Here is a 26,235-nt window from a genome sequence, read left to right on the forward strand (position 1 = left end):
CATTGCAGTTATGGTGCAAGGTGTTAAAATCTTTGCTACAATTGAGGGAGAGATATTTAGTTAGCCTGTGGCCAGTGATGCAGCCAGGCATGGAGGGGTTACAGCTCTGTGCTCTTGTGCCACCCCCTGAATTCTTTCTTAGCCCAAAATCGGCTTAGCCTGCATTCCTTGGGCTTAGGAGCTGCCCAGGTTCCTGGACCCTCTCTGGAAAACTCTTGGTGTGCCTGAAGCTGTGTGGAGGTGGCTGAGAGTTGCCTCAAAATGCAAAACCAAAGGAAAAAAACAAATCTCTGACCCCCAAGACCACTGATCTGTGTCCATATTGGGAATTTAGCAGAGTGAATAATTCAGGTTCTCTGTATCACCGCAGCTACAGGCTAATGGAGCTATTAGGATACAATCTTTGCAGGAGTAACTTTGGAGTTTCTGTTATTGAAGGGTTAGGTCAGGTTATTTTCAAGTTTGGAAACTAAAATCATTGCTTTAAACCCAGACACACTTACTCCCCGGCTACACCCTGGCTTTAAAAAGGTTCCACCCTAAACCAGCTTTAGCTCAATGCTCAGTGTCTGTTTCCTTTCCCCACCCTGCATTCCATTTTCCCCAGGCTCCCAAGCCCTCCTCCTCCTCTTCCTCCTCCCCCTGGTAGCAGTTCTGATTCTGTTAATCTGCTTGAACTCCAGAGGTCAGAGGCATTTCCCCTCTCTCTTCTCACTATTTTATTTATTCCTTGTGCTCTTCTTTAGGGAGATCTCAACTTCTCAAAAAACCTTTTACCCCTTTTTCGGCTCTTTACTTCGAAATTACGAGTGAGAAATCAAGAAGCTTTTAGCATTTTAACATAAATTCTATTCCTACTTTGCAATCAGCCCTGTTCAAGACTTTAATTTCCTTATTTGCAGTGCTGCTTTTGCATTAAAATGTAGTAGGAATTAATTCTGAAGATGCAATGCCTGGGAATCAAACCCAAGCTTTTCTGTACTGGTCTCTGATTAATTTTTTACTCTCTCTTTTTTTTTTTTTTTTTTTTCAAGGCACTTGTTTCTAAAGGTAAATATTTGTTCTGAGGATTTTCAGAGTTTATAACTCAGCATTCTGTCATATCACGAGCGCTAATATTCATATTTAACGTGGTACTTGAATGTTTTATTTCTGTCCCTTCGTGTTTGTGTCTGCCTCTGTCCTGAGGAGCAGCAGGGAATAGTGTCACTCCTTTTATTGCCTGAATTAGGAGACTTGGAAAAAGAGGTTAAGCTTGCACTACTGTTAAAGTGATAGTCTCAAGTTACTCTACAATTCTCTGCATACTTTGGAGAAACAAGAGTGGCTTAAGGTATTTCTGCACTGCCCAGTCATTCCTTGCTCCACGGATACTTTATTATCCCACTTAGGATAGTTTCTAAAACAATTAACTCACCCAGTTAAACCATTACTCTCTTTTTTGGATTTATTCTGTTCTGTCTTTTTTAGGAAGATCAGCAGCTGGCCAGGTTTGCTCTGTAGCCCAAGGAACAGCTGAGTTGAGGTCACTGACAGGAGGTGGGGAAGCAGCAAAAAGCAGCAGGGTTTGGGCCAGGAGCTCCTTTTGCTGACCACAGGAAAGAGTCTGCAGAACTTGATTCAACGGTAGAAAAACAAATATTACGGGAAAGGGATGAAAATTGATTATTTTTTTCCAGCTACCTGGAGAAGTGGAGGGAATTTTCCAGTTATTTGTACACTGATTACTGTTTTGAGGAAGACAAAGATGGGGATACACTTGTGTTTGGAACATGCTGCAGGAATAGCAACATAAAACCAGGTCATATTTGTGTAGAACAAGGCTGGTTTATTTTAGCAGGAGTGTTCTAGAGCTGGTGAGGAGAATGTTTCTGTTGGTAAAACACAGAGAGTGATCATCCTATGGCTGTAGGCTGGAAAATTATATTGGAGCTGGCATGGGCTCCTTCTGAGCCCTCCAGAAACAGGAGCAACAGTGGAAATTGGCGCTTTCCTGCAGGACAGAGTTTTTCAGAACTCAAATCCTGACAGTCCCAGGTCACCCTGCTTTGAGTGGTGGTGGAGAAGCTGTGGTAGGGCTCAAACCTGGAAGAAGAGGGTTGGGAAAGCACAGCCTGAAGGACACCAAGATTCCATGAGGATTCACTTAAGAAATCTCACAGCCTTCAACAAAAAGAGAGTTTTTAATGATCGTATGTGTTGTGGTTAAATATCTATGTTTGCTTGATTGTTTCCTGCTTGAGGAAATTGGAGCTGATTCTGAATGCTGTGCACATTTATTGTATCCACATGGCTGCTGTTATGGTTGTAAAATAGTGCAAATCAAACCCAATATAGCTCATGGCATCACTTCCCCATGTAAATATTGCAGTGGGTGAGAATGCTGGGGTTTGCTTAACAAATAGTGAGTTGTGAAACACTTTTGGAAGATTTCTGTTGGAAAGGAGGAGGGAACTGAAATACAAACTTCAAGGATATTTTTAGCAGCTGGTAAAAGATTGTCATTTTTCTGCCAGCTTGTGTGCTCTTTTTTTTTTTTTTTTTTTTTTAATTCCCAATCAAAAACCACACTATGAAATGAAAGCTATTTTTTCTTTTTTTTTATTTTTCCCTGAGAGTTTAAAAATTAATTGCCTTTTGTACAGAAGGAGATCAAGCCAAACCTTCCTAAACTTACACAAGAAACATCATCCCTGGAATTCTAGATAAAATCAACTGTCAGGCAGATACTTGACCCAGATAGGTTGAAGAACCTCAGAAAATTAAGTCTTTTATTTCACCTAAGTTTTTTTGGGTCACATTTTGTCAGTGCACCTGAAACAAAAGCTGAGTTTAAGTGGCTTCAGTGGCTCCCACTTTCCTTTGGTGCTGAATTGCACCCCCACGCTCTCCTGCAGTTGTTCCGGTGAAAATCTCTGTGTGACCATGTAGAGAACCACACAGGGGAACTGATCTGCATTTAAATATAACTTTTTTTTAAATAAATCAATTTATTTTTAACATATTAGTTCCTGTCTCAAGTTCAATCACAACTATATGTGTAGTCTTGGTGCCACTGAGGGAGTAGCAGGGGAGGGTGCAGGAATTTGGCATGGGGGAAGTTGCTGATGCTGGGATCTCTTCCCTTTCTGCTTGTAAACAGAAAAAAAAATCATGTTTTCCAACACATTAAAAATTATCCAGCCTGTGTGCAGGAGATCCAAAACATCTGCCCCACATCCATCCCAGGCTGCTTCCAGACCTGATGCTGTTGACTTTATTAATTAACAACAGTGTGGTGGGATGTTGGGTGGCACCAGGCTGGGAGGGATGATTGGCTGGAAGGCAGCAGTGCCAGGCACAGCAGCAATTCCACCAAGACAAGTGTGAAGTCCTGCATGTGGCACAGGATAACCCTGTGCAGCAGTCTGGGTTGGCAGCCAAGGAGAGGAAAAGCAGCTTTGCAGAAAATGTCTCCTGGTGAGTAAGGAGCTGAGGAGGAGCCTGTGTGCCCTCGCAGCCAGGCAAGGCTGGCTGCCTGCCTGAGGAACAGCATTTGGAGTTCAGGATCCACTTTGGGCATCTCCAGGCCAAGAAAGACTTTGACAAGCTTGAGCAAGAGCAGCTGAGGCCATCAAGATGATGTGTGAGGAGAGGCTGAGACAGCTTGCTTTAGAATCTTGGAGAAGAGAAGGGGGTAGGTGGATTAACCAGGGCCAGACCCTTCTCAGATGTAGGTTGAGAAAGGGTGAGAGGTAATGGATGAGTTAAAGGAAGGGAGATTCTCACAGGGTGAAAGAAGGAGATTCTTCACAAAAGGTGGAGGAAGGATCTGGGGAAGTTGTACTCCGTCTTCCCTGCTGATATTCACAACTGGGCTGTACAAGCCACTGGAATCTTACTCTAAAATAGCTCTCAAGTCACTTTCAACCTAATTTATTCTCCAGTTCTTAAAGATGACTCCAGGTGACAGAGCAGTAATGCTGCCCTAGGTCAGGATGACTTCTCACTCTCTGATGGTGATGCTGCTTCAGATTAGGTCCAGCTGCTCCTCTCTCCAGACTGGATTTTCCTGGGTTCTTGCCTTGCTGACAGCCGGACTCCTGTCCCCAGAGGTGTCTGCCCTCCAGTTCACCTTTCCACCCTAATTCTGCCAAATTGGCTCCTGCAGGTGGGGTCAGCTACAGAAAAGGCTCAGGAGGTTTTTGTGGCAGATACCTTGAATTGCCAGTGTCTTTGGGGGCTGTGGGGCTTGCAGGGAGTTTATTCCAGGTGCTGAGGAAGGTGTGCTCATGAACCACCCCTGCACTCCAGTGCAGCTTGAGAGGGCTCCTCAAAGATTCCTGAAATTTGCCAGGCAGGCGGAGAAACACACAGGAGCTGCTTCAAAGCTCTGTAAATGGCAGGTGAGGCTCTGTTCTCCTCCTCTGAAGGACTCCTGTGCCTGTGGCTGGCTCCCCCTCACTGCTGGGGGTCACCTCTGTCACACAGCCCCAGAGACTGGGGCCACCACGTCCCTGCTTTGTGCTCCTGCCACCCTGAACGGGGCTGTGAGGAGGAGATGACAGATTTCTGATCCCCTCTTACCTCCAGACTGTAATGAAAAGAGCAATATTGAGAGAGAGAGAGAGACCTTGCAAAACTCTGCTCTTAGTTCTTGGGAATAAAGCTTGTTTCTACTTTGAGTTTTCCAGCAGCAGATGCAACCTTGTGTGGCTTTTATTCACTCCTTTCTCATGGGTTTAGTTCTCCAGCTCCTGATTTCTAGGTGTTCAACTGTCTACATGAGAGAGCAGGAATAAAGGATGAAAAGAGGAAAAAAATAATTAAAAAAAAAAAAAAGAACTATGAAAGAGAATAATAGCATTGGGAGTCTGGGAAACCCCACTGGGGGTTTAGTGAGAAGGTTAAAACACAGAACAAACAAGAAATAAGTGGTGTGAGAGAAGCAGACGCTGAGGAGGTACTTTGGTAACAGCTGAGTTTAAGCTGTAATGAGAAAAAATGACAAAAGCAGAGAGAAGAAATACAAGAGAAAAAATTGGTTTGTGTATTAAAGTAATTAATTAAGGTAATGAATGGAGTCTTTAAAATGGAGCCTTTCCTTGCTGTTTCTGGGATGGCATGTGTGTTTTGTTCAGTTGTTGGACTAGGTTTTATGCTTTTTACTGTCAGCTTCTTCCTAGATCTTTGAAAATAAATTATCACATTAACATTTGGATACTTTTAGTACATTGCATTACTTTGATTTGTGCCATAGCCCTTTCCAAGGGGCTGACAGATGTCTGTAGTGCTTGAATTTTTGTGACTGGTGCAACTTGCTTTTCCCATTCCTGGGTTTGTGACAGGAGCTCAGTTTATAGGACTTCCAGAGCTCACACAGTAGCCACCCTGGCTGTGTTGGGAATATTTTACTGCTCCTGTTGTCCTGGTGTGAGGTTTATTCCTCTTCATGGATCTGTTAAGGCCTGCCTGGCCTGTGTGGCTGGGAATGAAGTGTGTTTTGAGTTCAGCTGGGATGGGTGACCTCTGTGAGAATGTTCTTGCAGTCCTTGTATACCTATTAGATGATGCTTCATGTGTAGTTAAGAACTTTACTGTTGTTTTCAGAATTGTATGGAAGCACTGTGGCCAAAATTGTCAGAAAATAAACTCTGTGTTTTATTTGACAATAAAAGCTAATAATAAAATATTCACCCAAGTCAACAAATTTAAGAAAGCTTTTCTAAAGCTTCTGTGTTTTGGAAAGCGGGCTGGTGTAATAGAATAACTGCAAAATAATGATTTGCTAAAGAGACTAATGAGCTCAGTTTTCGAGCAGCATTAATCCCGTGTTTAGCTCGGGATTTCCTGCGTGTGCAGCCCTGCAGTCACTGGGCTGTCCCAGCAGGGTGAAAAACGAGCTCTGGAGGGCTGGGATGGAGCTCTGGGCCCGTGGCAGTGAATAATTGCAGAATAGAAGCTCATTGACTAAAGCCTGGTTTACATGGGGCTGAGGCTCTGTAGTAAACAGTTTGGATTACTGGGAAGTGACGGATGCTTTTGATTCATATAATTCTTTGGCTAAATCTTGTTAAAAGGAGCTGCATTCTAGAGAAAGGAGAAGTGGTTTTGGAGGCACTGTGGAGAGGAACTTGGTGCATTTTTTTGGGTTTTGGTGTGCTGAGAGTATTTTAGTACTTATGTGACTAAGTGGATATTTATTTTGCCATAATGTGTGTTTGATTAGATTACATCAGCTATAAATACTGGAAGCTCTGAAGCATCTATTTCGCTGTCTGTCTCTAATCTTGGCTTTTGAGGAACATTTAATGTCTTGTTGTGGTTACAATTAATCTGCGTGTGTTTTAGCAATTAGTGTTTATGTGCAGCCAATTCTGGCAACTGTCAATCAGCAGCTGTACAGGCTCTGAAAAGGAGTGCACAAAGCACAAGGTGATTCCCTGCCTGCCTGCTTATTTGGGAATGCAGTTTTGTGGGCAGACACCCTTTTCTGGCCTGAGTTATGTGCTGTGATTCCCCATGCAGGCAGTGGGACAGTGGTGTTATTGTGGCTTTGATGTGGTGAAGCTCTGTTACCTTACCAGTTTAATGGGCTAAAGTTTCATTTGCTTCCTTCACCACGTTTTGTAACAGCTGCTGGTTTTTACTGTCTTGTAGTTTTCCTTTATGTAGGCATGCTGGCTTGTTTTCAAAAAACCTTCATTATCATCTAGAAAAGTGGATATCCTGTGATCCCCTAACGGTGGGATGACAAAATACATAAAAATTCAAAGCATTTCAATTCTTCTGCTTGGCTAAGATTTAATAAAACTGATAATGTGAAATTATACAAGCAAAACACAGATGGAGGAGGGAAAATGGCTTGTTTTAAACAGAGAGCATCTCTGGTAGTTCACATTTATGAACTTCCTACTGTGTTTGTAGCCCCCAGCCTTGGGCATTCCGTGCCTCTCTGGGGTGTGGGAGCACTCTGCCTATGATTGCTTTTTCCTTCTTGTTTGCTTTGAGGCTGTTTGTTTTTTAAAGGAACAACTTTAGTAGTAGGATGTACTGGCAGAACAGTGCAGCTTAGTAAAACCAATCTGAACATGTTGTGGAATCTGATGTGCCCTGAGCTGGGACTGGGAAATTTTCTGGCTGCTCCTGGCTCTGCAGCCTGGGCACCTTGAGCCAGTCCCCACGTCTTCCTCTGGCAGCCACCACCTGTGAAATGGAGATAAAAATAATGATCTTCCTTCAGCTGTTTTCCAGGTTACAGGAGGTGGGCACGGTACCAATGTCCTCATTAGCATTTTTTAATAAGGCTCTGCAGATTAATGCCTTGCCCTGGTTTGAAGTTGTGGAAACCAAGGGCTGGTTTGTCCCCATCTGCCTCCTCCCTTCTCCTGAGCTTCTGTGCAGGAGTGAGTTTATTGCAGTGCTGTGTGTGGGCAATACCTGAATTCCTTGCCCTGAAGAGTGCAAAGTGAATTTGTGGAAGCAGCAGGTATTAATTTTGTAAGTGTCCTACCACTGGTTTGAGCTCTAATAGTTCCCTCTTGCATTAAGTAGATTTAAATCTCTTTTAAACTAGGAGGCAATAAAATATTCAGGATCTGCAAAACAGCTTCTTTCTCCATCTGATAGCTCATTATCTGTAGCCTTCTCTTTGGATATGGATGTTTTTCCTTCTCCCTGATAGGAGAAATGCCACAAAGGCATAAGTTTGTTGGGAAGCTTCAGCTCCGTTTGCCAGGTGCTCAGCTGGGCTTTGAGTGTGTCAGCTGTGTTTGCTGCTGCAGATTGTGGAGTAGGTAATTGCAATTTGTTTTATGCACTTTTAAATGGGCTAACAGCCCTTTTTGTGTGTAATTTTTGTTGTTTCATGTGAAGAATAGAGAGGAGTCTGAGAGTCATTTTCCTTTACACAAAAATACATAAATTATTTAAGCTGATAAGAGAGTCAAAGTTCAAACAATGGAGGCTCTTCAATTAGACCTCCCAAAACCACAAAAATAAACTGTGTTTTTGCAGAAAGGAGTTTACTTTATCATAGCTTTTTTTGTTTTGTTTGGGTTCAGTAATTGATGTATTTGTTACTAATATGTTATATTTTTATACAGTTTCTTTGTAGTTACATGTTGTAAAGTGGCTGATATATATTTTCTTTTAACTGTTACGCTTCAGTATAAAACCCATCCTGTGATATATGCTGGGAACCAATGGTTGCTGTGAATTTTTCAGAAAGTGACCCCAGGGGTCTATACCCATCACCCCACTATTAGAGGCTATTTATTACTGTGCTTCTCAAAACCTTCATCATGGGCAAGAAACAAAGAGTGAAAATTTGTGCTAAGTGAAATGTTAACTTAGGGAGAAAACACAACTTAAACCTTTGAATGTAATTTCAGTACTGTCAAACTATCCTGAAATCTTAGTTTAAGATTAATAAATAATCTTATCCAGGCTGTGGTAAAATACACATCCTCTGCCTTGTCTTCATAGTGTGTGGTGCAGAACTGAAGCCCAGGAGGTGAGGCAGGAGGGAAGGGGCTGGAAAAACAGAACCCCAGGTGTGGGGCAGGAAAAGGGTTCAGTAATTGATATATTTGTTACTAATGTGTTATATTTTTATGCAGTTTCTTTATAGTTACGTGTTGAAAAGTGGCTGATCAGTTTGGGTTTTTTTAACTGTAACATTTCTGTTTAAAAGCCATCATGTGATGTATGCTGGGAACCAATGGAAAAGGGGGCTGAGGGCAGGAAAAGGGTTCAGTAATTGATATATTTGTTACTAATGTGTTATATTTTTATACAGTTTCTTTATGGTTATATAGTTCGTTACATGTTGTAAAGTTTCTGATCAGTTTGGGTTTTTTAACTGTAGCATTTCTGTTTAAAAGCCATCCTGTGATATGTGCTGGGAACCAATGGAAAAGGGGTCTGAGGGCAGGAAAAGCGGGATGAGGGCAGGCAAAGGGTTCAGTGATTGATATATTTGTTACTAATGTGTTATATTTTTATGCAATTTCTTTATAGTTACATGTTGTAAAGTGGCTGATGAGTTTGGGGTTTTTTTAACTGTAACATTTCTGTATAAAACCCATCCTGTGATATGTGCTGGGAGCAAATGGAAACGGGGATAAGAGCAGGAAAAGGGGACTGAGAGCAGGAAAAGGGGGAAGAGGGCAGGAAAAGGGGGTGAGAGCAGGAAAAGGGGGAAGAGGGCAGGAAAAGGGGGTGAGAGCAGGAAAAGTGGGATGGGGACAGGAAAAGGGGGTGAGGGCAGGAAAAGGGGGATTGGGGCAGGAAAAGGGGGTGAGGGCAGGAAAAGTGGAATGGGGGCTGGAAAAGGGGGATGGGGGCAGGAAAAGGGGGATGGGGGCAGGAAAACGGGGAAGGGGGCAGGAAAACGGGGGTGAGGGCAGGAAAAGGGGGATGGGGGCAGGAAAAGGGGGATGGGGGCAGGAAAAGGGGGTGAGGGCAGGAAAAGGGGGATGGGGGCAGGAAAAGGGGGTGAGGGCAGGAAAAGGGGGATGGGGGCAGGAAAAGGGGGTGAGGGCAGGAAAAGGGGGGTGAGAGCAGGAAAAGGGGGATGGGGGCAGGAAAAGGGGGATGGGGGCAGGAAAAGTGGGATGGGGGCAGGAAAAGGGGGATGGGGGCAGGAAAAGGGGGTGAGGGCAGGAAAAGGGGGATGGGGGCAGGAAAAGGGGGATGGGGGCAGGAAAAGGGGGTGAGGGCAGGAAAAGGGGGATGGGGGCAGGAAAAGGGGGTGAGGGCAGGAAAAGGGGGATGGGGGCAGGAAAAGGGGGTGAGGGCAGGAAAAGGGGGGTGAGAGCAGGAAAAGGGGGATGGGGGCAGGAAAAGGGGGTGAGGGCAGGAAAAGGGGGATGGGGGCAGGAAAAGGGGGGTGAGAGCAGGAAAAGGGGGATGGGGGCAGGAAAACGGGAAGGGGGTAGGAAAAGGGGGATGGGGGCAGGAAAAGGGGGGTGAGAGCAGGAAAAGGGGGATGGGGGCAGGAAAAGGGGGATGAGGGCAGGAAAAGGGGGATGGGGGCAGGAAAAGGGGGTGAGGGCAGCGCTCCCCGCGAGCAGCAAAGCCAGCAGAACCTCGCTGCGTTCCTGGCTGCGCTGCTGCCCCGCTCCCGCAGTGCCCCCGTGTCTCTGACCGCCTCTCCCCCGCTGCAGGCGCCGATGCGGCCGGGACGGAGCCCAGCAGCTCGGAGAGCCGGGTGGAGCGGCCGGAGCCCTACGGCAGCGTGGAGGAGGCGCTGCTGGCGGGGGAGCCCAGCTACATCCCGCAGCCCCTGACTCCGGACAAGGAGGACGCGCTGCAGGCCGCCACTGTCGCCAACCTGCGCGCGGCCCTGATGAGCAAGAACAGCTTGCTGTCGCTGAAAGCCGACATGCTGAGCGAGGACAGCTCGCTGCTCTTCGAGTACCTCCCCAAAGGCACCCACTCGCTCTCCCGTAAGTTATTCTTCTATTTTTTTTTCTATATTTTAAATTTTTTTTAGCGTTTCTTTAAGGGAAATCTTTAGTGAGAAGAAAATAGAGGTCACCGCCTCGTTTGTTGCTGCTGGTTTAAGTCCTGCTTAATCCCACTTTCCGTAAAATATGGAAACTTTAGTCTGATGTTGATCCAGCTTTGTTGTTAACTGCTGAAGTCATTGAAGAAAATATCCAGCCTGTAGTGCTTGCCCTCAGATTTCTGTTTCACTCGTCTGCACAATGGTGCTTACAAACAAAATATAAAGTATTTGAGTCGTTATGGGAAAGGTTTTGAATCCAAACTTGATTGATGTTGAACAGCTTGAAGGTTGCTCCTGTGTCTGTGGAAACAATTGGGATGTTGTTGACTGCATGATCTTTACTTCTTGCAGTTTAATTTTAGACCTGCAAGTAGTGAGCAGCTATTGATTTTGTTATTCTTGCACCTGGAAATGAATGTTTTCCTACTGGTGATCTGTTGGAGACAGCTGATGTGAACCATTAGGAGTGGACAGCTGATTTTTCAGCATATTTTTGTGCTTTCTTCATTGCAGCCTGATTCTCTAGTGCATAAAGAAAGAAATTATTAGTGTTCTATTTTAGTAATGCTCTGAGAAGATACATCATTTGTGAAATAGAATAGAGCAAGCAACAGTTTTCTGAGTACTACATGTTAATTTCCAGAAGAAAAGGTTTGTCTTTATCTATGCTGAGAAAACTGACCAAGTAAATAGAATGAAAGGTCACTTAGGGATACCTATTATTCTATTTTCTTTTAGTTTCCTCAATGGGAAAAGATAGATTACTTTAGTGGTCATAGAATTGGAGAATGAATCACAGAATTGCAGAATGCTTTGGGTTATAAGGGACTTTGAAGATCACCTTTTTCCAGCCCCGTGCCATGGGCAGGGACACTTTCCACTAGACCAGGGTGCTCCCAGCCCCATCCAAGTGCCCAGCTGACCCCAAAGTCAGTTGTGTGACAAAGGGAAATAATTGCACAATGCACTGTCAGACTTGGCATCTCTTTTCACTTCTCATGTCTGAACAATGGGATTGTTTTTAAAAAAAATCCAAAAACCTTGAAGTTTCTGTACCTTATTCTGTAGCTTAAATATTTGTGGGGAATGGCTGGTGCAGTGTTCTGGTTTCTTTCACAGTAACTCACTTCCCGAAGGATCTCCTGTTAAATCAGATTTAGAGGGTTCAGACTGGGCTCCAGGGTTGAAAATCCCTCAGTTGCAGGGGAGCAGCACAGATGTGGCTCAGTTCAGTGGCAGGGTGCCCTGAGCTGGCACAGGGAGGGGCGGGAGCCTGGCTGGCGTGTGACCATGGGTGATGGATGCACCACGGCTTCGGGTCTGTGGCTCCTGGCAGGTGAAATCAGCAATTTCATCTTGTGTCTTGATAAATTGGAATAATGACGGGGCTGCCCTCTATCCATCATCCTTCTCCTCGTTGGAGGATTTTAGGTTATACTTAAGAACTGAAGCACCACTTGACATAAAGATAAATGTGTATGAAGCAGTCATAAATCCAGGTTCAAAATTAGAGATTTCCCAACCACCCGAGAAGCAGAGCTTGGGGATGGGCATGGTGCAGGCAGGGGACAGCTGGGTTTAAAATAAACTTGATATATTTAGAAAAGGGGGTAGTTGATATCCCACTGAGGGGTGCCATGGCCCAGAGGTCCTGTCCAGTCTGTATTTGAGGTCCTTATTTTCCAGTCTTCTCGCTATTACTTGAATTTCATTCAGCTGAGCTTCAATTATCTCATCTTTATGGAAGCAAAGTGAAATGCCCAAGTCAAAAGGAACACACCCTGCTTGGTCTGTAGCTCTCACAGCAGTCAGGGATGTGGCTGTGGCCTGGTAAGAGGATTTTTATAGAAGCCAGGAGTTAAGAGAAATCTTTTTCTTTCATCTTATTCAGATTCACAGGTATCAATTTATTTTAATCACTTGAAAAAGATCTTGTGATATAAGATTCCCTTTTAAGTGGTCATTACTGAATACAACAGAACATCAAGTTTGATGAGAATTTTCAGTGTGTAAAATGACAGTGAAGCAAGTGGTAGGAAGATTGTGGAGATGTAAAAGCACAGTCTAGGTTGGTGCTGGCTTTGTAGGTGTTTTTGACATTTTTCTTCAAAAACAATTTGAGGATGTTGAGTCATTTTAAGTCCTGTGTTATATTAAAAAAAAAAAAAAAAAGGAGGAGTGAGTAGGTAGGAGCACAGTGAAAAAGCCTGAATTTAACAAGACAACCAAACCCAGCAGTTTTCATCTGTCTTGGTTTGAAAAGAAATGCACTAATTTCAGGGATTATAAGTGATCAGTCTCTCTGACTGTAAAGAAGTGAAGTGTTTTTTAATCTTGGCTGCTATCACTGGATTATCTTCTCTTAGAAAGCACTGCAGTACATAACTGCCTGAAGGAGCAGTATTCGGGTTTTGTTTTGATTTTTTTTTTTCCTGAAGGATAAAAGACTTAATGGAGGTGGGCAGATGCAAAGAGGGTGTTAAACATGTTTAAAATTCAGATGAGCCATTTCTAAAGGGGATATTATTCTCCAGGTTAATGCACACATAAAAAGTTTTCACTTGCTCTTCCACATAATTCTTCCTGTTTTAGATATTAGAGGATATCCCAAGGTTTTCATTTCACTACGTGTTCTTTTTAACTAATTCATTATCTGATCATATGAGGTATGAACTTGACATTCTGCTGGTGGAAAATGAAGCCCAGAATGTGTGTGCGGGGGTGTTGTATCACTATGGTGAATTTCTGAAGCTAACCAGTTCAAACTCATTTAAAATCATAAGGGAAAAATTGAAATACCTTGCCATTTGGGTAGCACAGTTGCCAGATAACCTGCAGCTGAAGGGCTCTGAGAGTTTGATGTTCATGATGTGTGATCAAGATTGACGTTGTTCATATGCTGCTCAGAAACCTGGAACACGCAGATTTTGCAGGAAAAAATGTGTGAGTTACTCATGGGTAACACTGAGGCTGTCTGGGGAACTCTTGGTTACTGAACCTTCCTGGTTGTTGCTGGGGATGCCTTTCAGATAAGACACCATGAATTTTCCTGGTCTTGCTGTGTTTTCCTGGTTTGTCTCCAAAAGCAGGTGGTTGTTGTGTGATTTCCACTCTGCTCTGCAGAGCTCCTTGTTTTAATAACGTGTCTTATTTCATTTATGAGCCTGAACTTTGGTAGCATTGTTCCACATGGTTACATCACACAGCCAGAAGTCTCAAAGGCTTCAGTCAAATGTTTTGAGATGGTTTTGCCAAGTATAACCAAGAGAATGAGAATTTTAATTTTCATCAGAAAATGAGGTGGTTAGCTTGCATCCTTGTTTTCTCATTTAAAAAAAAAGAAATTTTTCAGATTGTTGTAGGGGGACAACTGCCTTAAAGGGTGACTTCCACATTTCAGAATAGCACATTTGAAGGCTTTTTTATATGTCTAAGTTTGGCTTTTCCTGTTTACCCTGTGGCATCTGAAACTGTTTATAGAAGCAATTCCTATGAAGCTTCCAGTCCAAGTGATTACGTGGTGCACAGAGCCCTTTTCTTTTGGGCAAACCAGCTAATAGGTTATTTTTAGTTAGTGGTTTATTGGAGCCAATAATTTATCCTTGCACTGAATGTTAAGAAATACATTTTACACAGTGGTCAACTTTCCCAGGAAGAAGTTAAAGGTATTCAGTTTGGTGTGGAATTTTCATACATGGTAAAAGAAGATTTAGGGGAGAATGGATGCAGTTTTAAATGAGATGTAATTACTTTGCCTTTCTCTTTTCCACAATATTTTACTGTCCAGCTGTCACAAGAATTCTGTATTCACACAAATATTGCTAAACCCTTGCTTCATTTTCTGTGTGCAGAGCTGACTGAAGGAAAGTGGTTTTGATTTCTGATTTAGAAGTTAAAATACTTTTGCTTAAAATTCATTTTAGTACAAGTTTAAGAGGGAAAAGGGTTTCTCACAGTACAAGTCAGAATGGACAAAAATCTGTGTTCTTGTGTACAAAGTGTGGGTCATTGATGTGGGTTTCCCTCTTCTTGTGTTACTTGCAGTTGTTGAAACCAAATAAATACTGATTATTGTTTGAAAACTCACCTTTGTTGTGTTGTACATCTTTGTGTGTTTGTATACCTTGGATGATAGTTTATTGCTTCTGTGTGCTTTATTTCATTGCCTGTTCATTAGCCTTAGCTTTTGCTTTAATGCAGAGGTTTTTTTGGAACCTGTGAAACTCTGGGAAGGTGCTAATAAAGAATTCATCAAGCCAGGCTTCACTGGTTTATCTTTACTGTGTGCTAAAATACCATTAGTTCAAGGAATTGTAACCCAGAGATGCCCTTGGGGCAGTTTGAATCGGTTTGGGATGTTCAGGGGTAAAGAAAAAGAATCTGTGTCTTTGTAGGCAGGAATTCTGCTATGGACCTGTAGAGCTGGATTCCTGGTAATAGTTTCTAGCAGGAAATACTGATAAATTCCTTTTTCCCCCCTGAATTTTTTCCTATCTTGAATTTTTGGCATTTTGTTGTCCTACATTAAAATGACAACAGCAGCAGATGAGCAGTACCTGAAGGAAACCTTGGAGCATTGTTATCCCAGCTGAGCAGCATTAACTCAACTGGGAAAGATATTGATCTGTCATCAAAGCCGAGGAAAGCAAATCAAACATCCAGCTTGTGGCACAGGAGCAGAATTTCCTTTGATAGCTGATAAAAAAGTAAGGTTTGGGATTGTTCACATTTTGAAACTTGGTGTGGTTTCACTCGCGTGCTTTGTTGTCACCCAGATCACAGCGCATTGTATTCGGACACAGTGTAAACTGTGACTTGTTGTTTGTAGCTGCATTAAAAAGTGGTGTTTTTATATCCCTGAAGGCTTCCATCAGACTGTTTTTTGCTGGAAATGGAAAAGCCTTTAGGGTATAGAGTGCTTTAAATATGAATTTGTTTATTTTATGCCACATTTGCTTCTGGTTTTGCCGCCTTGCATTTCAAACAGAACAACCTGCTCAGTATGTCATTCCAATATTCCGTCAAGGCATGTGCTAAAGTTTGTACTATAATTTATAATGTACAGTGATATTGATGACACAACCTTTATTTGTATTTAGCTTTGCCATTGATCTTCAGGGCAGTTTCTGGAATATTGTTTTCCATTTGGCTGCTGCTACAGTGTAGGTGAGGGCAGACACAGCAAGTTTTCCTTTTGAATTATGGGAGATTTTTAGACTGTAATGACTGTCAGGTATAATCGAACAGTTTTGTACAAATATTTGAACCTCCATGCTTGCTAAATAGAGAGTGACAGGAATCCTTTTTTCCATCTTTTGTAAAGCACTTTGAGATCAAGTACTGACAGCCTGATATTAAATAAACTACCACGGACAGATCTTGAGATCTGAACCTGTGACATAAACTTTCAAGAAAGTTAGTGGAATGAAGCTTGATATTTCCTTAAAGGTGGAAGTGTATGTGCTCAGAATGATGCTTCTCCAAGAGAAATGTGGATATTTGTCCTCCACTGTGCTCCTTTCTCCCGACGGGCTCTGTAGTGACCGAGCCCTGTGACGTCACTCCAGTACACACAGACATTTGGGTGGGGAGGCTGTTTTAAAAAAAAAACAAACAAACCAACCCATCAAGCAGAAAGACCAAAAGGCTGGCATCCCTGTCCTGCTGCATTCCCTGCCACTGACAGAAGATGAGCTGCGAGTGCTGGGGCGCTGCCTTTGCGAGGCCGTTTGTAAAGCCACCAGCTGGTGCTCGTTCTCGTGGGTGAGATTCGTTTCCTGTGTTCCCCAGGGCCTGGCACCAGCTCGAATCCCTCAAGGGGTGAAAGTGATGGCAAAGTGGAAGCACCATCTCCCCCGCTGCCTTCAGCACACCTTGCCACTCAGAGCCCCACCAGGATCTGCTCTTCTGGTGAAATGTCACCAGAAACTGGGATAAAAGGAGAGGTGCCTTCCTCAACTCAGGTAAGATTGAGAGGGGGGGAAAGGGGGAAATACAAAGAATTTGAAATGCAAAGGTGACTGTTTGATCAAATCCTCCCCAGTTAGGAGTATTTTGAAAGACCTTATACTTTAATCTGTGAGCTTTTTTAAAAAAAGTACAGGTTGTTTTAAAACTAGAAGTCTGTTGAGGGTCAGGACTGGTGCTGTCCCAGTTTTAGTCTTTCTGTCTTACCTCAACAGAACTTCTGTTCAAAAACCTCTAGGATTTTTTAAAATATGAATGCCCTTTTAATTGTAAATCCCTTCATTTGCACAACATTGCACACTAGCATGTAATAATGCCAAGAGACCTCAGCTACCCATTGCTCACTTCTGGTGCTGGGCATTTGGGTTTCTTGTAACTGTCTAAATTCAGACAGAAGTGGGCTGGCTCTCTCTATTACAGAAGTCAGAAGTTTGACCTAAAATCCATAGCTTTCTGCAGCATTTCTTACTATTAATATTTTTGAATGATACTCAACTAAACAAATGGGTGGAAAACAGATTTTGCTTTGCCATCCCCATAGAGCAAAGTGAGCTGGTCTGCACAGACCTGCCGGGGCTGCAGCATGCCTCTGCCTCACACAGGGCTGCCATCTGCCACACGCTGGCATATCGCAAAGAATTTACAAGAAAAAAAAGATAAAATCAGCTTTTATTTAGAATTTGGATCAGCAGTGCCAGAGGGCATTGCAGAAGGGGAGCTATGCAGAAGGTGTTTGTGTTCTACAGGCTCTTCCGTGTGGAAAGGAAAAGTACCTGTGGAGGGCTAAGGGAGAATTTTTCAGTTCTGTTGTATCAACTAAAAATATCCTGTCCAGCATTTCCCTGGCCTGAGTGGGAGCTGTGGGTGCTTAGTAAGACTGGAAATTGAGTAGTTATCCAAGACTTAAACAGGGATGTTGATTACTGTCTTCAAAACACCAAATGATAGGGTGTTTTGAGGCAAGATAAAGGCCCAGTTCACTGCTCTGGCAGTGAAAGCTTTGTACAGGCACTTTGAGCTGTCAGGTCAAACGACTGAGCCTCCCTTGGAGAGGGGATGAAGGCAGTGATGGGAGTCAGAGCTCTGCCTATGGGACAGCTTCTTGTCAATGCCTGCCCTAACTTCCCTGTGCTTTTCCTTTCCAGGCTGCCTTTGACAGATTGCTGGCACTTTGGCAGTTTGATAACTCTGACTCAGGTAAGCAGAGAGAAAAACGCACCTTTAAACTGTCGTTATTTTATACCAGAAGAGGCTGATCCGTGCGTGTGTACCCGTGGTCCTGTTTCAGATTCCAGTTTCCCAAGGTCTGAAGACACAGACATCACCTCCGATGGGACCTTCCTGGACTCAGCCCTGGCCAAGAGGCTGACCTGTGGCTTCTGCAGGAGGGTGTTCCAGCGTGCTGAGGAGCTGCAGGAGCACATCCACGGGCACGCCTTCTCCATGCTGCTCGACTGCTCCCAGCCCGGCCTCACCGCCGGCCAGCTCGGCCGCTTCCAGTGCTCCAAGTGCCCCGCCAGCTTCACCCTGAGATCCAACATGGAGCGCCACGAGAAGACCATCCACTGCCACTGTAAGAAGATGCAGTGTCCTCACTGTGCCAAGCTCTTTCGGGACAAGACAGACTTGAAGCGGCACCTTGTGTCCGTGCACTCGAGCGAGCGCGCCTTGCTCTGTCTCTGCTCTGGGAAGGGTTCAGCACCCAGAAGAGCCTCAGTGGCCACCCGAAAATGTGTTCCCTGGGCTCTGCCCACCTGGCTGGGCTGGAGCTTTTGGACAGTGTAGGGCCAAGCCAGGATACTGAGGATGCATAGCTGCTGCTGCTGTTGTTGTTGTTGTATACAAGATGCTTCCTTGAACTAGGAAAATCAAATTGTGCCATGGTTCTTGTGCTGCAAATAAATGTTCCACAGGTTTAATTTCATAGAGTGACTCCCCAAAGGTGATCAGTTGGTGCTGTGCTGGTTCCAGATGCTGTGTCACTGCAGCCTTGTGGCAGTTTTTGTGCAAAGATAACTTTTTTGAGGTCCATAAAATGGGCACTTCGGCTGTTTTATTGGAGTGTTCATTCTGTGTTCTGACACTGCCTTGAACTGCCTTATCAGTTGATCTCAAAGTGCTTTATAAAAGAAATGGGGATGTTTTCCTCCAATCCCTCTGGAAAATAACATCCCTCAGGTTGTTGGAAGTGCTAGCAATAGAATTAATAATAGAATTCAATTCTGAGTTCTGCTCTAGTGCTCTGTCCATTAGACTATTTGGGCATTCCAGGGATTTTCACTGTGAACTTAGGAGCTGTGCAAGCACAGGGTTGCTGTTTGTAAAGTGGTTTTCTATATCTTTCAAAGGAGCAAAATATACTTCTTGTTCATATGTCCAGTAGGGTATGTTACTTGGGCTTGAAAGTTGTTGCAAGGCTTGCATCTTTTATTGATACTGTATTTCAGTACTTTCAGGGCTTTTTTTGAATAACATGCTGGAGTTTGGCTGTGGTTTGCAGGGATTCTGTACATTTTTGTGACTCTTTTGGTTTATACACTGTAATTAAGTTAGCCAGGCTGAGTGTGGTGGTGTTGAAACAGAGGAAGGAGGCTTTACATAAATTCAATTGTAATTTGGGATATGCACACAGAATCAGTAATGGCTGCTCCTGGTGGGTAGAAATCTGTAATTCCTGTTTCGTTCTATGAAATTCACTTATTTTTTAAAAAAATTAAATACTTCTGTGTCTATTGCTATATATTTACATACAAAACCAGATTATGGTAACTGTGAAATGAAAGTAGCATAATTAAGAGCAGTGCTTCCCAGCTGCTCTGTGTGCAGCACAGCTTGTCAGCATGTGGGGTTTCTTTCCTCAGTGTGAGAGACAGCTGAGGAGAAAAAAACCCAACTTCCACAAATGTTCTCTGGAGTTCTTCAGGGAAGTTCTTTCTCATTATACTGTTGCATCTCAGGGAGACAAAATTGAGAAATAGTTGTGCACAATGTGGACTTAGTGAGGAGCTTCTTCCCCAGCCTTTTCCTGTGGAAAGGTGAATGAGAGCCCACCAGGACCTGCTGGACTTAGATTTGTGGAGAAGGAACAGGAGCTCTGCTCCACCTGATCCTGCTGGCAGCTGGAGCTTCAGGGACACAGCTCCGTGCCACACCAGGACTGGGAAGCTGGAGTTTCCCTTGCTTGACTTAGCTCTTACCCTTCATTTGATAATTCTGCATTCAGAACTGAGGATAAGTTCCCATGTAATCACTGTAGTACACTTTAATCATTTGGGTTTAGATGTTATGCTGTTTGCAAAGTCAGGTTCATTTTTTCTGCTCTCGTTCTCGTTGACATCTTTGGCATGGGAGATCTCAGCTGGCTGGGAGTGTGTGCAGCTTTTAGTGTCAGCTTCCCTTGTGACAGATGTCAGAGTAATTGCCTCATGATTTATTTTGCTCTTAAATAATCAGCTAGTGAGAAAGGAGAAAGCTGAGCCAGAAAACAAAGTTGTAACCCGATGAATCTTATCTGGAAATTTGGGAGCAGCAGGGAAGGATTTGTCTGACTTGGGAAGGGAAGATGCCAGCAAAAGCAATTTCAGCAAACTTTAAAAACTTTCATTACGTAATAATAGTTAATGAGTTTTCATGTTTGCTGATTTTTCTTGTATTTTAGAATTTAATTCAGCAGAGAATTATTTTTCTGCTGTCTGTAAAAGAGGTTTTAGTATTTTCCTTGGCCTGTGCATCAGAGTGCTTCCTGACTTCAGCACTGGGAATTTCCAGTGCTTCCCTTCAGGATCAGGACTAGGTTTTTTAAACTGTTAGAACTGAAGGGTACAACAGGGCAGAGCTTTACTGGGTTTTTGTAGGACAGGTGTTAGAAGCGGGATTTTACTGTTAGGAAATGGCATGGGAACCTGATGGGAGGTGTGAGTCTGGCAGTTAAATTGCACCTTCCTATTTATAACCTTAGATATAAAGGGGATTTAGTGGACAAGAATTCTCCTGAAGTTTGGGAATTCTTTCTAATAACGCAAAGAATGGAGTATTTCAGTGGTTATTTACTGGATGATAGTTTACAGAGCTACTCAGAGCAGCTCCATCAGGCATCACTAGTGCATTTCCTTCACTCTCAGGGATGTAGGATCCTGTGTCCTTTAACAGCCTCAGTGAAATAAGTTACTTGAGATGACTATACCAAAGATTTTTTCCCAAGCATTATTGTGTTGGGTTTAAAAACACACATTTCCATAAATATTTTAGTGGTATTACGGACACAGATTTTTACTGTGTCACTGTTTCTATTTCCTTTTCCTTTTCTTGGTGCTGTGTCCAGGAGCTCTTTACCCATGGTGCTGCTGTTTATCACCTTGATGATCATGTTAAAGATGATTTCTTAGGACCTTAATGCTGCTACACTTAATGCTGCTATAAAATATTGTCATTTAGACAAAGGATGATTCTCCTACCAAAGCTGGTATTTATGCATTAAATAGATTTACTGTGGTGGCATATATTTTACAGGACTGTGAAAATGTTAACGCTGCAATATGCAATTATTTTTCTGACCATGCTGCTGTTTTTGAGGTGTTTCCTTTTGTAGACACCAGAACTAAATATGTGGCTATTTGGTGCAAAAATAGTTTTCAATAAAACTATAGCAACAAACAGTGCTCTATGAGTATTTTTAAATACAGAAGCTGAAAATATTGGTTTTGAGTGCTTTAAGCCGAATGCAGGCATGAGGGATCTTGGACAGAGTCGGGCATTGGCTGTTGGGAATCCAGGGATGTGTTGGAAGCAGGTGGCTGGGGAGGAGCCTGCTGGGGTGCAGCTCGTGCTCCCAGCCTGGGGTGTTGCCTTTTCAGCTTTGCAGCAGCTCAGCCCTGAAGGGAAGGGAGAGGTGAGAAGAAACAGGAGCAGGCACTGAGGGAACAGCAGGATCAGCTACACCCAGTGATGGAGGAATAGGGGATTCCTGGGTTTCTCTCCTTTTTCTTCATGCTCCCAGGATCTGGTTGCTGTCAGGATGTCCAGTCAGTGTTTCCCAGTGGCTCTGTGTCTCTGCAGTGTGTGTGGTGTGGAGCAGGACTGGAGGAAGGAGGGTTTGTGTCCCCTCTTGCCTCTCCATGCTCAGTTTACAGCTTGCTCACCTTGTCTACACTCCATAGTGACAGGGTTGTTACAAGTGTGTGTGGCCTGTCGCCAAAATCAAGTGGTTACAAAATCAGACTGGAAATGAATTTATAATAAATAGCTTTGTATGATAAAATTGCTGCCTGCTGTAGGAAAACGTGGGCTCCTTGCCTCTGAGTGTATAGATGAGGGAGTGTCAAACCCTAGGAGAAAATTTTAAAAAAATTAATTTCCTGTAATAAAAGACAAAGAATTTTCATATTCTAGTTGTTAAAAAAAATGTAAGAAAGTCTCCTCCATAGACTGTTTCCTTTACCAGGAGCCATTTGCAAATACATAAATTACAGTGATTAACCAGAACTTGCTTTCTTTTTTTCCCCTCCTTGCTATGTAAATATATTGCTTTGAGAAATAGCAATAATTAGGAGAAAAGTGGGTGAAAATTAACACACTAACAGGAAGCAATAGAATGAAGGAGAAACAGGAGAAATCATCTCCTTGTGGTCAGTCACTTCCAAACTTGTAGTGGATGGGTGGTGCCCTCAGGGAGCAGCAAATACTCAGCTTTTTCACCTGCTGTATTTTGTGTGTGGCACCATCACTGGACAATGTAGAGAATGGTGGTTGGAACTGTTCTGTTTCCTCTGGGCCATCCTCTGCCTCTGCTTCTTCACCAAAGTGCTCCTGGGGTGTGTGATGATGTTCTGGCATCACCCCATAAATAACACTGGCACTGTTTGGGTGCCACCTTTGTGGACTTCTATTCCTCTGCTTCTTCCAGAAGTAATACTGTTAGCATTTTAGATCTTGATATTCAGGATAACCCTTCATAATAAATCAGAACTCTAGCAGGTTGACAGCCCTCTTCATTTTCCCTTTAGCAAGCAATGTGTGTAACAGGCTGTTGCTAAATGTTTGTGTGTCAGCTTGTGCAAAAGCTGCTGTGATGGAGGGACTCAATTTCTTAGTAGTATTTTCCTTGGCCTGTGCATTTAATAATGTATGGGTTCTAGTACAGTATAAGGATTAAAAATATGTAGATGGTTAAGGGGTAAGAGTGTGATTTCACAGTGAACTGATTTAATAGTGAAATAGTCAACGAGAAGATTGTTTTGAGATGTTCTGAGATTAATCTGTGTGTTCTGCTTTCTCTCTTGCAGTCAACGAGTTCACAGTCATCAGGAAGAAGTTCAAGTGCCCGTACTGCAGCTTTTCTGCCATGCACCAGTGCATCCTGAAGAGACACATGAGGTCCCACACGGGGGAGAGGCCCTATCCCTGCGAGATCTGTGGCAAGAAGTTCACCCGCCGCGAGCACATGAAGCGCCACACCTTGGTAAGGGCAGTGCTGGCCATCAGCCCTTCTCTTCAGGGCAAAGAGAGCAGGAGCTCACCTCTTCTAGTCTGGGTTTTGTTTGCCACTCAGGGCTCATCTGAAGGCTTCTCCTGTATCTTTTTCCCCTGCCTTTCCAAGGCCTCGTGGCTGGCTGCCTGTTCATCCTCCTCTTATTCTTCAAGCTCAGCTGGAAGCTTTCCAAGGTTTTGGGTGGATATTCGAAAAAATTCTTCACTGAAAGGGTTGTTCAGCCCTGGCACAGGCTGCCCAGGACATTAGGGGAGTCACCATCCCTGGAAGGGTTTAACAAACATGTAAATGTGGCTTCTGGGGACATGATTTAGTGGTGGACTTGGCAGTGCTGGGGGAACAATTGGACTTGATCTTAAAGGCCTTTCCCAATTTAACAATTCTGTAATTCTATGACTTGGTGCAGAAGGCTTTAAAACACATTGCTCAGCAAGAACTTGAGGCAAAGCTACTCTGTTCTGGCCATGCTTAGTTATCAAAAATGCTGTTAGACCTTGTTAAAGAGGCTGTGAGGCTGGTGCTGGTGTCTGGCTCTTCACAGCTTCTTCAGAAACAGAATTTTAAGCTGAACTTTGATTATTTTTATTTTCAGGGTAGAAATGATTCGCCATCCTAAAGAGGTTCTCAAAGCTTGGTGTAGAGGTGGTGTTGTGGCAGAGCAGGTGGTTTCTAGGCAGTAATTCCAGCAGCAGATCTGGCTCACCTCAGATGATGCTCCAGGGCCCACACTGGGATCCCGGAGCCCTGTGTGACAATTTTCCACAGTGCCCCATCATCTCCTTCCCTCCTTTGCTGCCCCATCTCTGTTTGGATGAGTGCCCAGCCCTCTGCCTGGGCACTGCCTGCTCCCTGACATGTCCCTTCCTTCTTCTCTTGGGGTGCTGGAGTTTGGCAGCAGATCCCAGCGTGAGCTCAGTCCTGCTGCAAGCACCCAGCAGGATTTGAGATCTGGTCCTGGTTTTGCAGCAGGGAACACCTTGTCATGCCAGCTGGTTGCCTCCAGCATTTTATTTCTGAGAACTTTCCCATTTTTATTTTTTTTTTCATAAGTTTAGGATGTTGTCAGCATATTCCCCCTTCTCTACCTTGAAATATTGGCATTTAATCAGTTAGACTATCATCTTTCTAATGGCACTGTCCAATACTGAGGGCCAAATCCTGTTTCTGTGTTTAATACTAATTTGGCTGTAAAGGGAATGAGATTAATTTCTGTTCAGTTGCATCCAGGAATATGGCTCACTTTGAATCTGCTGACTGAACTGTCAGCACTGGAAAAGAGGGAGAGATGATTTTAGATTTTTAGAGTTTTTTAGCAGAAATGCAGCCTGCTCTAGTGGAAGATGTCCCTGCCCATGGCAGGGGGTCAGAACTACATCAGCTTCAAGGTCACCTCCAGCCCAAACCATTTTGTGATAATTACAAATTGGTTTAGTACCTGTTTTATAATTTCTTTTTTATATGGCTCTTTTAGCCCTTATTCTGCACCCCTGACCACCTTCTGTTCTCCTATTCAGCTTTTGATGCCTGAAAATCATTCTTGTGCAAGTTGAAAGTGAGCGATACCTATAGATCCTGCTGGATGACTCTGAGCAGCCCTGTCCAACTGCTTTAAAAAAAAAAAAAAAGTAATAAAATTTAATGCCTTTGCTTGATGCAGTAGAAGAATGTCATGGGGACTGGCTCGGGGCAGGGGAACCTGCAGCCAGAGCATATCAGAGGCACTCACAGGCTTTGAACACGGCTGGGACTGGTGCAACACAGAGCCTGAGCCAGTGTCCTGCAGCAGTGAGGGCTGAGGGGCTGCAGTGGGTCAATTTGTCCTCTTCCCAAAGAGCTGCAGCTCAGCTGAGTGTTCCAGAGTGCAGAGTCAGGTGCTGAGAGCTGGTGAGCCCCTGCTGAGGCAGGAGCAGGGAGCAGGCATCCAGGCAGCTGCTTTAAAATAAAAGGAAGGACTTTAATCAGCAAAATCTTTCCCACAGGCTTTTGTGAGCATGAAAGGAAGAAATGAGTTAAAAAGGATTAGGGACTGGTGATATGTACCTGAGGCTCTGGTGGCTGCTGGGCTGCTGGGAACAACCCCAAAGCACTGGCACTGGATCCTTGTGTGCTTCTACATCACTTCCTAAAGTCTCTCCTGAGGATCAGTGCATCAAGTGCCTGTGCTGTCCCCGTGTGGTGTTAGTCTATAAAAGAATAAAGAAAAAATATAGAAAAGAAAAATACATATTTATAATATATATTGGGCAGCCCTGAAGCAGTCAGGCAGTTGGAGTAAAAGATTGTCATGGGTCCCTTCCTACTAAACTTTTCTACATATTGATAAAACCAATATGTATTTTACATGTAGATATATATGTGTAAATGGAAGTACCCGATGAGGCTCCTTGTGGTGGAGTTTGGGAATTCACTGCCCTGGTTTATTTGGCAGAGGAGCAGGTGGATTGATTGAACAAGCTCCTTGCCTTTCATGCAGGGCAAAAGGGACAAATCTGGCCAGGGACAGATCTCACCTTTAAACAGGTGTTCTGTGCTTCTCAAAGTATGCAGTTTTGCTCATTGAATAGTGCAGTTTGGCTCTGGTAGTGAATTCTTTTATCCTGCAGAGCATTTTTCTTGCTTCCTTTACTGGCCATGTGTTCTGTGATAGTTTCATATGCCCAGGATTCTTGCAGCATGAGTTATGGAAGAAAAACATTTTTGTCAAACCAAAGTAGTCGGAAATAAGGTTTCAGAGCATTCAGATACATTTTTTTGGGAGATACAGGAGAAATTCCAAGTATTCCTGTTCTTTGGTTCTGGATAGCAGTGGGACCAGGAGGGAGACCACTAAATCACCATGGCATTAACACTGGTTTGATCAGGGTTGTTCTTCTCTGAACAGAACTGGTGCTTGTGGACTGTTTCTTTATTTCTTTTTAATATTTTCCTCTTGTACAAGTTGAAAGTGAGTGATACCTATAGATCCTGCTGGATGACTCTGAGCAGCCTTATCCAACTGCTTTAAAAAAAGTAATAAAATTTAATGCCTTTGCTTGATGCAGCAGAAGAATGTCATGGGGACTGGCTCAGGACAGGGGAGAGCATAGATGGTGGGTGTGACACACCAGAAAAACAGAAGGAAAAAGGAAGAAAAATAATTATGATAAAAGTTTGTCTCAGACTTATGAGTGTGATGATGAGCAGGCAGTCCCAAAGGATTTTCCATTGTGCGTCATCACTGCAGGGTTGAATTAATCGTGGTGGGTTTGAGCTCATGGTGGAAGCCAGTTGGGATCTCAGGTAGAAATTG

At 43.6% G+C, this 26,235-nt stretch overlaps 1 protein-coding gene across 7 annotated transcripts in view; it reads left to right on the forward strand.

Moving 5' to 3' along the window:
- ZBTB46 (zinc finger and BTB domain containing 46) overlaps positions 1-26,235 on the forward strand; it is a 48,958-nt gene that overhangs the window by 22,260 nt on the left and 463 nt on the right. For 6 of the 7 annotated variants that reach the window (XM_058036515.1, XM_058036513.1, XM_058036518.1 and 3 more), the window contains 5 exons: positions 10,149-10,430; positions 16,283-16,455; positions 17,605-17,656; positions 17,748-18,032; positions 22,741-22,916. In XM_058036515.1, coding sequence (XP_057892498.1) covers positions 10,149-10,430; positions 16,283-16,455; positions 17,605-17,656; positions 17,748-18,032; positions 22,741-22,916 — 968 coding nt within the window. The remainder of the gene's footprint in view (positions 1-10,148; positions 10,431-16,282; positions 16,456-17,604; positions 17,657-17,747; positions 18,033-22,740; positions 22,917-26,235) is intronic. The other variant, XM_058036519.1, reaches the window with a different exon arrangement.

The sequence above is a fragment of the Melospiza georgiana genome, chromosome 17 (assembly GCF_028018845.1).
Source record: "Melospiza georgiana isolate bMelGeo1 chromosome 17, bMelGeo1.pri, whole genome shotgun sequence".
In the NCBI taxonomy this organism is placed as follows: Eukaryota; Metazoa; Chordata; class Aves; order Passeriformes; family Passerellidae; genus Melospiza; species Melospiza georgiana.